The sequence below is a fragment of the Gorilla gorilla genome, chromosome 4, assembly GCF_029281585.2.
Source record: "Gorilla gorilla gorilla isolate KB3781 chromosome 4, NHGRI_mGorGor1-v2.1_pri, whole genome shotgun sequence".
In the NCBI taxonomy this organism is placed as follows: domain Eukaryota; kingdom Metazoa; phylum Chordata; class Mammalia; order Primates; family Hominidae; genus Gorilla; species Gorilla gorilla.
The window spans coordinates 141,583,266-141,595,980 of NC_073228.2; the positions used below are offsets into that span (position 1 = coordinate 141,583,266).

A 12,715-nucleotide genomic window follows, 5' to 3' on the forward strand; every position below is an offset into this window, starting at 1 on the left:
GGTTCTCATACTGGGCTGCACACTGGTATTACCTTAAGAGTTTTAAAACTACTGATGCCTAGGTCTTGCCCTAAAACAATCTAACTCAATAGGTATGGAGTGTGGCCTGGACATTAAGATGTTTTTTAAAGCTCCCCAGGTGCTTCTAATGTACAGCCACGTTTGAGAGCCACTGTCCCACAACCTTCAGTGTACTGTCCTCATTCAGAAAGGTACTTAATGAATGATTAATTACTGAACATCTATGTGCCAGGCACTAGTTTAGGCTCTGGGATTCAGGGGTAAGCAAGAGAAACCAGATCCTGTTCTCCTGGAGCTTAGAGTCTACTGGAACAATATTCATTCCAAATCCCTCAGGACTCAGGCAACGACACTTTATTCTCCCATCAAACAGATACAAAGCAAAGAACATCTTTAGGTACATTCTTAGAGAAAGGAGAGCTAAGTTTCCATTTAAAAGGTCACAGGACACATGACTGTTTATACTATATCCTGAAAGACAGAAATAGTTCTTTCTCAGGTGTATGTGCATGTGTTTTTCCTAAGGGTCAGGGAAGACTGGCTTGAGCAGGCCCGCTGGGTACTCAGACAGCCAACCTCTATCAATTTTCCCTAGGACTTTCCCTCAGCTGCTGAAGCCTGCCTCTAGATCAAACATACAGGACAAAAGGCCAAAGTCCTGTCCCACTCCAGCTCTGCTACCCTGCCCTTCACCTATGGAAGCAGCAGGTAGTCTGAGAATGATTTTCCAAAAAGAAATTTAGAAAAAAAATCACACTACAGAATAGCTTGATTTAAGGCTGCTTATCTTGGGGACCCTGGCATCCACTTCACCCCAAAATAATCCCCTTGCCCCAGGCCTTTGCTCTCAGCTGCTGCCCTGGCTCTGAGAGAGAATGACTGAGCCAGCTACACTCTAGCTGTTCCCAGCCACAAGGGCTTGCCCAGGAAGATATGGGCTGCAGATGCATTTGTTTTCTTGATTCAGGACACTTGAAAAAGACTTATTTTTTTTTTTTAAGTGCTTTAAATTCTGGACTCTGTCTTTCTCCCAAGACAGCTCTGAGTCCTCAGCTCTGACTCTCATCACTTTTATGTACTCAGGCCAAAAACTCTGCCCCACTGCCCATTTGGGGGCTTTGTCCCTCCACTGGGGTTACCAACAGTCCTAGTTTTTCCAGGACTGGGGGTTTCCCAGGACTTTCAGGGCTAAAAATGGGACAGTCGGTCACCCTTCATTATCCCTGCCCACAGACAATAACCACCAAGAGCCACCACTATCAGTGCTCGAACTCCTGAGCCAAATGCCTACGCTCAACAAGGAAAGCTGCTCCTACCCACAGGCTTACACTTCTCTCTCACGACAGCTGAGTTCTAGAAAACGTGCTCCTTTTCCCTTCCTCCATCCTCTCTTCCACTATCCTATATCCCCAGCAGGAAAACAGTAAATTAACACCATGTCTGTGATATTTTCTGAACCACTAATACATTCCTGAGAAAGAAAAAGATAAAATCACCCTCTTCTGAAAGTTTTGGACTATAAATGAACACAGCCAGGATCCAAATCTAACCACCTGAACTCTCTCCCCACAAGCAGCCATCATCTCCACTAAGCAGCCATAAACTGGGAAACTCAATTAACCTGTGAGCTTGCTCAGCCTGGCCGAACAGATTCCAGGACCAGATTAGTCTCTGCCTGCTAGTCAAATGGAGATCCATTAACCATTCTTGCTGAATGCACACCAGGAATAAAAAGCTCTGCTCCCAGTCTCCAAATGACCTCCATGACACCCTCTGGCCAGTATCAGCTAGAGTTAAGACTGGTGTCAAGGCCATAGGTTGACCAATCATGCTGATTTACCTGGGACTTTGCCATTTTTACCACTGAAAGTCCCCATCCCAGAAGGCCCCTCGCTTCTGGGCAAAATAGGATAGGTGTTCATCCTAGGGAGGAGTAACCTCTAACCAGTGACCCTAAGAAGCCCTGAGGGAGAGGAAGCCATCAAATGTCGGCCAGCACAAACCCTACTCAGAGGTGTGGTAAACTTCAAAAGGGCCAGATGTGAGAAGAGGCAGGAATTCAACAGCAACCCTCTCCCCACCACCCACCACCCAAGAGGATTTCTGAGAGTCCAATCTGCCCTCAGACTGCATTCCAGCGAGCTCCCCAACCCCATACACATATACAAGATCATGCCAGTGACACACAGTCCCTTCCCCCTTCCCCTCTTCCAAGGAGACAGCAGCACAGTGTGGTGCTTAAATTCTCAAGCTCATGACAACCAGCCAGAGAAATGAAATAATAAATATTTCCTGAATATACTCCTTAGGTTACACTTTCCATTTTTAAAACCTCCCTGGATAGAGCTACCCACATAGCTTTCAACTTCCCTACTGTTCACAATACCCACTTAGTAGGCAAAAATTATAAGGCTTTCTACCTCTCCACACCCCTTATCCTGTTTGAGTCCACTCCTACCCAAAAGCCTTCCCAAACCGACTTCCTAAAATGAATGGGGCTTCTGGTTTCTCTAGTTGCTCTTTCCCTCTCTGACTCAGACTAGCTTAGAGTCAAAGGCCATTTTCTTCCTTCTACTTGCTTCATACAGAAAAGTGTGGGAAAAAAAAGTCAAGGAAATCAGAATGCTGAAGAGAAGGCTTGGAGGCTGGAAGATGTATCACTGCTCAGACTCTGGGTCTCAGGCATAAATTAGGGCCCCATCCAACGGGGTTCTGGGATCTAGACACAAGTACAAAACACATTCCCAGAGGCCCTGAAAGAAAAAAGAGCAATACATCCATGAAATGACTGTCTTCAGTTCCCTCTCCCCACATCAACAGGGCTTTGAGAGGACTTCCTCTTCTCTTATCTTGCCTGAAACTCTACTTCTTCAAAGCAGCAGCAGTGACAAGATTATGAACAAAAGGCCAAGTGCAGGTCCTCAGCTCTGAAGCAAGACCATCCTCATAGAATAACTAAGGCAGTACTGCCTGGTCCCTGGAGGGAGGAGGCTGAGATCAGAGGAGTAGCTGGCCAAAACCACCCATCAGGATGGAAGATTACCGTAACTCAAAAATCTTCTAGCTTGCCTTCTGCCACCTCAGCATTACAGTTCTTGGAAAACAGGCCCTGAAATGGCCCCCAGCAAGAGTCTACAGGTTACCCTTCAGCTTGCAATGGCTTCCCCTCCATTTTTCATGTGCAGGCCCCGTTTTGTTTTTTTTTCTCCCTCAGATAACATGAAAACACAGCAGAGGATATCCTGCCACAGAGTTTGCTTCCTCTAGCAAAAACAAAAGGAAATGCCCTGCCTCAGAAAGCACCTTCTCCTGGAATTGCAGGGAGGCAGGGCCATGCACAGAGGGAGGGCATCAGCCAGGGGGCGCAGGTGTTGGGGCCACCCAGGGTCTCTGCCCCAATCACACAGTGGGTCTGACACAGAATCAGTGCCACATAAAGAAAGAAAGGAAAAGAGGTGGGGGGTATATAGATGAACAGGAAAGCTGGCAGAACAGCACTGTGATTAAGCGTCATTTTGAATTTTGACTCCTCCACTTACCAGCCATGCAACTGAGGACAAATTACTTAACCTCTCAATGCCTCTGTCTCCTCAAAAATAAAATGAGGACAATAAGGTTTGTTATGAGGATCAAATGAGAAAAATTTAAAGCAGTTAACACAGTGCTTGGTACAGTTGATGTTAGTTTTTATTATTGTAAATAATTATGAGCCAAAGTCAAGGTTCTGATCATTCATTTAATGAGAAACTAGAATTCATCATAGCCACAGAGCACAGTGAGTCAGAGGGGGCTGGCTTCAGCTTCCAACTCTACCACTTACTCTCTATGTGACCATGGCAGTTTATTTAACCCCTTTGAGAACCAGTTTCTTCAGCTGTAAAGGAGGAATCATACTGGTATGGTCCAATGGGTGATTATAAAAATTGAATGGAATAATGCATGTGAATTGATGGGCACATGCTTGCTTATAAAAGTATGACTGCTGGTACCTCCACCACGGAAGGGGAACTCAGGGTCTCTCCAAGGTACGTGTGCCTGGGAAGGGACTCCAGGTGTAGCTCTCACAGCCATTTAACCAAGCCCCAGATCTCTGACCCTTGTTTCTAAGGCTTTCAGGAAAGCCCCAGTGCCTCCATGCTCATCTCCTCAGTGCACCAAACCCTCAATACCTCCTGTCTTCACAGACAACCTGTGAGCAACCGCCTCAGCAGATACATAACAGCATGAAGAAGAATCCACATTTTTATCCAAACTCTCTTCTTCCCAATCTTTTTTTTTTTCTTTTTGGAGACAGAGTCTCGCTCTGTCATCCAGATTGGAGTGCAGTGGTGCAATCTCAGCTCACAGCAACCTCCACCTCCTGGGTTCAAGTGATTCTCCTGCCTCGGCCTCCCAAGTAGATGGAATTAAAGGCACCTGCCACCACGCCCAGCTAATTTTTGTCTTTTCAGTAGAGACAGGGTTTCACCGTGTTGGCCAGGCTGGTTTCGAACTCCTTACCTCAGGTGATCTGCCTGCCTCAGCTTCCCAAAGCGCTGGGATTATAGGTGTGAGCCACCATGCCCAGCCCCTTGCCAATCTTTCTTGTTTTTTCTCCAACATCACCCTTGACCTAACCACAGTTTAAAGTGAAGAGATTAAAAGTCCCCAAACAATGAGGTTCAGAGAATTTTCAGTTTGGTGAATGCATCCACATGCTGGGAGGGTGACATAACCCAACCTCATAAGACAGAAGCTTCTGGACTCAGGACCACCAAACAGTGAACGTTATGTCCACATAAACTGTACCTTGCTTTATGTACCTCTTAATCCTAACCAGGCAATAAGGATCCAGCGTAGAATATCTTCTAATTATCCAAGTTTGTAAACACTTTGTATTTTACAGGAAAAAAAAGTTATTAAATAAATACATGATGAAAAGAGCAAAGAGAGCTGGTTCCAATTATAGACTTCTACTACCTCCCCTCTACTCATTTTATGCCAAATTACTTTGCACTTACTGTTAGTACCCAAAAGTTATTCAGCTGTTTGAATTCTGAGATGAGACGATGACCTGGGGAGAACAGGAGTCACCTAAGCTCCCAGCTTTTCCTTCACAAGATTTTGAAGACATGAGTTAAAGATTTTCTACTCCCGGGGCCCAGGCTCATTCAGGGATATCATGGCCTAGTGGCTAAAAGCATGGGTGCCCAAGCCAGGAAGGCATGAGTTTGAGGACCAGCTCGACCACCTCCTGGCCATGTGGCCCAGGGCAGGTCACCTGACCTCTCTGGAGCTTTAGTTTCCTCTTCAGTAACCAACTGAATTGTTGTGAGGGTTAAATAAAATAATGCTGTAAAACAGCAGGTCCTGAGTGTGCAATACACTGAGCTATTAGTGAGCCTGAGTTTACCTGGACATTCTCTTCAGTCACCTCGATTTCAGCAGTATAGATGTAGTCAATCAGCTTACTCAGCGTCTGCCCATCCACGTCCTTGATTTCTATCTTTTTGGCTTTACTCTCAGACATGTCACCTAGAGTTTACAACAAAAACAAAATGACATAAATGTGGTACCTGGGATATGTTTACCTTCCAGATGGTCTCCTGCCCTGTCTTGGAAACATAAAAGCACTTCCTGGGCTCCAGGAGGCAGCAGAAGGGATTCAGGCACAGAAGAGGATAAACCAGGTAACATCAAGGTCACGTCAGCTTTGGGTCTGTGATCACCTACAAACCCAGCCTTAAGCATTCCTTACTCTATCTATTGCCCACTTCCATTGTGAAGGCAAATCTGTGTGCAATCACTCATTTAACCAATATTTACTGTAAACTTCCATATACAAGGCCAGAAAAAGTGAACAAGATATGCACCTGTCCTTAAGGAACACAAGTCTAGTAAGGCAGATATATAAAAGTGTTTATAAACAGAGGTGATAAGAGCTTAGTAGACAGTTATACACAAAGTATTGTGATAACAACAATAATAAGTAACATTTCTTGAGAGCTAACTATGGCCACACACTTAAGCACTTTAAAGTCTTTTAATCCTCACAACAACCTTGAGGTTTATTAATATTATTGCCATTTTACAGATGAAGAAACTGAGCACAGGAGGGTAGGTAATTCATTTTGCCCACAGTCACACACCTAGGAAAGGCCAAGTTGGGTTGAAACCCAGGGAGTCTGACTCTAGAGTCCATATTTGTAACCACTACGCTATGCTAAATCCCAAGAACACAGAGGAGGGAGCAACAAATCTCTCCTGGGAACTCCAGTCAGGCATCCTATTAAGAGGTCACATTTGAGAGAGGTATTAGAGGATGAGGAAGAGTTCTACAGGCAGCAAAGGTGAGGAAGGATGAGCTGAATCTGGGATCCATTCGTGCAAAGAGAAGAAAGTACCAAAAGAATAAATTTTGGTGAAATGGCGAGAGGTTGGTGTGGCTGGTACATGGAGTAACAGTGAGAAGAAGGAAGCTGGAGAGGTAGATGGGGCCAGGGCTTGACAAGCCCTGTAAGTCAAGCTGGGACTTTATCCCAGGTGTAGCACCATTGAGAGGTTTTCAACAGGGAAATGACATCAACGGATGGGCATTTTTGAACGAAATTTTGGATGCAGGGTGGAAGCTAGATCACATGCAGGGAGAACAGCTGGAGGCCCTGATAATAATCCAAAAAAGAGAGAAGGCAGGGCCGTAAATAACGGCAATAGCAGCACCACATTTCCACGGTCCTGAGGCCCCTTGCCTTCAGCCTGCACTCTATATACAACACATGGGTTTATCGAAAGCCAGGCCCATTCAACAAGGGCTGCTGATTTCAGGAAAGACAGGCAACACATGTCTTTGTAGACTGAAATAAAGGGCAACCTAACTGCAAGAAACAAGAGATCCAGAAGCCTCAATGTGAGTGTGAAAACAGAGCCTGGGCAGTTGTTTTCTCTCTGTGGAATTCATACACCAGAGCCAAGAAAATAAAGTACAGTACAGCATGTGGGCTGCAGACACCCACCTCCAAGCTGCACAGACTGCACATGATTCCTCCACCAATCCAGAGTCCCATCCTGACACAGTTCTAGAGCTGAATGACTGGAACGGAGAGAAAAGTAGCGGGGGAGACATTCCAAACCCCGCCTGCTCCTTTAACTGCCAGATCAGGTGGACCTGAGACCCTCCACCCTGTTCTCTCTTCTCTGACTGCCAGTGAAAGCCTGTCAAAGGCCTCAGCACAGTGCCCTGGGGCAGAATGAACAGGTAAAGAAACAAGGGGAAAACAGTATATTACTCCTCCACCCATAAGACAGGATCCACAATCTCTCTCTTGAGTTTATTGAGACACACAAACAAAAACATGCATACACAAGGAAATCAGAAGTTAAGCTATTAAAAAGTTCATTGATGAGGGTCCAGTTAGTTGGTAATTACACTGCAAAAGATAATCAAAGATAGCCAATTCTTTGTTTAAGGAGTTAGCCCTCAAAAAATAAGACTTAAAAAATAGAGCAGCCGGACTGTAAGAACCAAGAGATTCAGAAGCCCTCACAGCAGTGTAAATCAGAGCCTGGGCTGACTTGTTTTCTGCCTGTGGAATTTGTGGTTGAAAGTCAGGTTAGGGTTTTGAAACTTTGGGGTAAATAAATGGAAACTCCTGGAATTGTAAGAAAATATTTTTATATGTGTGCAAAAGTTCACTTTTTCTAGGGGGATGACAGGTCATTTTTATCAGATTCTTACAGGCGCCTATGATTCAGAAAAGGTTAAGACACAGTTTTCTAGACAGTAGATCTTTAGGAGACTTTTCCTTGCTCCTTTACATGACCCTCAAATTTCTAATTTTCTATATTAAGTACTTAAAACTTAAACAAGCAAGAAAAAAATGATGTGAAAGAAAAACTAAGGGCTCAAAGACACCACTTATTTTCTGAGAAAGCTTGTAGAATCCAATCTTATTATCTCCTATGAACCAGCAAAAATGACTACACCAAACTAATAAGACTTTAGTTTAAATGGGCCCTAAAAATAGTCATACTAATAGTCACTACTGTATACCTGACCTTCTGCTAAGGTACACTAATGTGTATCTGACCCACATTATTTCATTTAACCCTTGAAACAAGTCCAGGAGGTAGACAGTATTATTTCCATTTTACAAATTATAAAACTGGCATTTTTTTTTTCGAGACGGAGTTTTGCTCTTGTTGCCCAGGCTGGAGTGCAATGGCATGATCTCAGCTCACCACAACCTCTGCCTCCCGTGTTCAAGCGATTCTCCTACCTCAGCCTCCCGAGTAGCTGGGATTACAGGCATGCGCCAGCATGCCTGGCTAATTTGTTTTTTGTTTTGTGTTTTGTTTTGTTTTGTTTTGTTTTGTTTTGTTTTTTAAGTAGAGATGGGGTTTCTCCATGTTGGTCAGGCTGGACTTGAACTCCCGACCTCAGACGATCCGCCCGCCTTGGCCTCCCAAAGTGCTGGGATTACAGGCATGAGCCACCGCGCCCGGCCAAAATTGGCATTTCAAGAGGGATTTACACATAGATACTAAGAGGCAGGACTGAGATTTGAACTTTGGCCTAACTCTAGACCCTGTGTCATTTCTAATACATCCCTCAATAAAATCTCACCCTAACTAATAATCTTAATAAAAGTATTCCCAAACTCAAGGCGTTGGTCCGAATTCTGAGGACAAGTTAGTACTTAATACCTAGCAAAGAACCAAGCGGCTTATCCTCAACACATAACAAAGTGCTTGGCATAAAACAAGCACTGAAAAAGTATTTATTGGAGTAGAAAATTAAAAAAAAAGAAGGGAGGTTCTCTTGACATCTCATAATTCCATAGGCTTCAGTAATTCTGGAGGAGGAAAACCATCAAGGACTTGGTCATTCTTGCTCCTTCACTCATCTCTAATAGTTTGACAAAATATTTCCAGAAAACAGAAGATGAGCCCTGTAAGCCCTTCCATGTTTGCGGTCAACCCAAGTGCTCTCTTCTGCTAGCTCTTCCCAAGAGGCCCAGACAGCCACCTCAGACTCTGAACTTTCAGAGAATGTCTGTCAGCTGCATATCTTGTTAGCCCTTTCCATCTTCCACTTACATCCGCTAACATGCATGTCCTGTTTCTCCAAAGAGAACATGATTCTCTCAAGGGCAGATATTTGCTCATTTATTCAATTCACCAAACATATATCAGATGTGTCCTCATGTGTTAAGCACTGTGCTAAGCCCAGAGAATACAGTGGTTAACAAGTCACAGCCCTGCCCTCATGGAGCTCAGTCTGGTGGAGAGAGAGACAAGAAAACCAACAACTGCAAAAGATGTCAAATGTTAGAAAAGGGGACGTAGCTTTAAAGGTTCTTAAGCCAGGGATTCCTGCACCCTAAAGCTGCATGCAAAATGATGAGCACACAAGAGCACAGGTTTGCTCTTCCAGAGATAGAGTCCATCGTTTTCATCAGATTGATGCATAATGGTTAAGAGTCACTGATCTGGAGGAGTCATAGTTATTCAGAAGAGAAGTGAGAATGAGGAAAGAGTATCCCAGACAGACAGAATAGTATATACAAAGGTCTGGAGGTAACAAAGGGTGTGACATGTCTGGGAACCATAACAAGTTCAGTCTGGCTGGAGCACATTAGGGAAGAATGATGAGACAAGGCTGTAGATGAAAGCAGGAGCTGGACCATTTGAGGGACTTACAGACCATGCTAAGGAGTTTAGACCTCATCCTAAGGGCAACAGGGAGCCCCTGATAGATTTTAAGCAGGTAAGGGATACATCAGATTTTTATATTGGGAAAATCACTGTAGCCACAGTGTGGAGAATGGGTGGGGAATGGGAAAACAAAACAGGTGGCAGATTGACCAATGAGAAGACTGCTGCCGAATATCAGGTAAAAGATGATGTTGGCCTGACTGTGTCTTGAACTTCTTTAAATACGTAGACCGTTAGGGCCTTGCACTTAGCAGCCTCTGAGAACCATGGAGGGCCCAGAAGAGCAAGCAATCCCAGAAGCCTATTAGGTAAAAGCATCCAAGTCTTCATTCTAGATCCTAACAAGCACACTATGTGCACAGCTGAGACCTTTTTAGGTGGAAGACTGCCAAAGAAGAGCAAGAGGGAGAAGGATGGACTGGAGGAGGGAAAGGAAAATCTTTCATTATCACAGAAGACTCAAGATGTCTAGAAAAATCACTAGCTCATCTTCCAGGTTATTAAGTAAATAAAGCCTTGAGAATGAAAATGGAATAGATTGGTTGGCAGGTCTCTCTGACGAACACCACAGCTAAACCCCCGACCACCCCTACATAGTTATATGTCCTTAAAGACAAGAAAAGGGAGTGTTCAAGAGTCCTTATGTCACAGAATACCTTCTTGCTCCTAACTTGAATTAGTACTGTAATTTAGTCTCATGTTCTGGGTAGAGAGAACACAGGAAAATCCTTACCCTTTGTGCAATGATTCTTCATGGGCACTAAGATGGTTATGGAACTTTCTTCCCCCCAACCCTCATCTAAGTCCTAAAATCTGGGCTGCCAACTCATTTGGCTAGAGCTGAGCACTAAGGCCAAAGACATTAACCTCACAGGAGAAAAAGAAATACTCTGCCATCTCCTTGAATCCTGACCAACCCTGTTGCAGGTGAGTGGTCTGGGCCATTTGACTGCAGATCAGGGAATGTCCTTAGTTCACAGGTCCTTATGTCACATTGGGAGTGAACAGCAGTCTGTATTCCTAGGTGCCACATAGTCCTCTGTTGAAGCACAGGTCACCCTATATCACCTGTGAAACAAGGACATTCTCTGTTCTGCCTTTATCCCAAGGTTGTGTGAGAATCAAAGGAGACAATGAGATTGTGAAAGGTGGGACAGCAGGATCCAGCAGAACCACAGTGATAGACACTGCCTCATCACCCGCCCTCCCTGGAATCTCATCCCTCCTCCACCTGGAAATATCTTTCTGCTCAACTAGAAGCACGGGAAGCACAAAGTCAGGAAAAAAAATGCCTCTGTGTCATTACATAGTGACTACAAAAAAAAAAAAAATCAACCCTAATCACCTCCACCCCCAACATCCACAAGAATTTTAAAAACTATGACGTGCTCTACAATAATAAAAGTAGACTTTATTAACTATCTACACAGTGCTGAGTGCCTTATACCCGTTACCTATATTTGTTCCCTACTTATTGTTATTATTCCAGTCTCTTCAATAAGAAAGCTGAGGATCAGAGAGGAAAGTGAATTCTCCACGCACCTATGCAGTTAAGATTGGAATACAGGTCATTATTACTCCAAAGCCCTTTCCAAGATACCACACCATCTCCCAGTGCAAGGTGGCATTACCACACTTGTGTTTAATCCTTAGTAAAGAGGCCCCCACATCACCAACTCCAAACCTCTTCTATGAACATTCATAAAATATTCCTTACCAATAGTTTATCTCCAATGGTGGTCTCAATTTTAAGGCTGAGCTACTCTAAACCCAAACAAGTCTACCTCAGACCATCTTGGTCAAACCAGTTGCACCTTAATGGAGAAACCACTGGGAGTGAATAGCAGTCTCTATTCCTGAGCACCACACAGACCTCTGTTGAATCACAAGCCAAATTCCTGCGCAAGAAACTTGCCATTTCTGCATCAAGGGTAACATTATTAGACAGGACTACTGGCTCTCTCACCTTCAAATCTGGGTCTCTGGAGCCAGAAAAAGATGCCTGACTTTATTGTGGTATGATAGGGACAGGAAGAAGAAGCCCTATGTCACTGTCACTTAGCCCAAAAGTGACTAACTCTAGAAGATAGCCACATGGAAGGTGAAGCCATTGCTCCTTCATCCCAGGCAGCCTCTGACACCTCCATCCCTTTTTCTCTGAACTATTCTACCTAATCCCTGACTCCTCAGGGGCAAAACTCTCAGAAACCAGACCCTATCTACTACCACTATTACTCTGCAACCTCCCTGAAGGCCCACTTTGTCTAAGAAAAGAATTCTATTCCCTAGTTCTCCTTCTCTCATTGTCCATTGCCTTGTATTCAGTTTTGCTGAGCTGCATGTTATGCAGAGCTCTTCAAAGGCATCAATACACCATACAAACACTAGAACACAGACACAGCCACAGGCCAGGGCCTGGTAGAGTCTGGCTTGCAGCAAGGGTGAAACAACAGTTCTGTGGAAGGAACTTCATGCCTGGGAAGTGAATAAGACAGCCAGGCCCTCGTGGTTCTGCCTTGTGGATGATTCGTGCCTACTCCAAGTCTAAGCCCCTTGTCTCTCACCCCCAGCACATTCCTGAACTCTCCTCTCTATTTCTACTTACCATATATTCAAAGATACCAAACATCAGCCTAAATCTAATAAAAACTGGACAGTAACTCCTCTTTAAAAAACAAAAACCAATCTAAATCAGCCACTACATACAGTACAATATGACCAGATGAGTGGGACAGATCACTCCCAGGGCTTCATTTGGGATGGAAGCCCAAGTGTCTTTTAGCCATGATTATGGGCATAAGACCCTGAGCCCATATATTCTGTAGACCTCAGTTCCTTTAACACCATAAAATGGGGGCTGTATCTGGATGACATGTAGGCAGGGACCCATATGGAGTACAAATACTACAGTATACAGAAGCCATGGTAAAGGGCATGATAAAGAGAGAAACACTGATGAGGAGACTTTGGGAAAATTGCTTCCCTTGGGATGGAGGTGCTG

The 12,715-nt window shown here is 44.3% G+C and overlaps 1 protein-coding gene across 4 annotated transcripts in view; it reads right to left on the minus strand.

Annotated features, from left to right (window-relative positions):
• KLHL3 (kelch like family member 3) overlaps window positions 1-12,715 on the minus strand; it is a 276,374-nt gene that overhangs the window by 75,931 nt on the left and 187,728 nt on the right. For all 4 annotated transcript variants that reach the window (XM_055389111.2, XM_004042559.5, XM_063706795.1 and 1 more), the window contains one exon: window positions 5,414-5,535. In XM_055389111.2, the coding sequence (XP_055245086.1) occupies window positions 5,414-5,535 (122 nt within the window). The remainder of the gene's footprint in view (window positions 1-5,413; window positions 5,536-12,715) is intronic.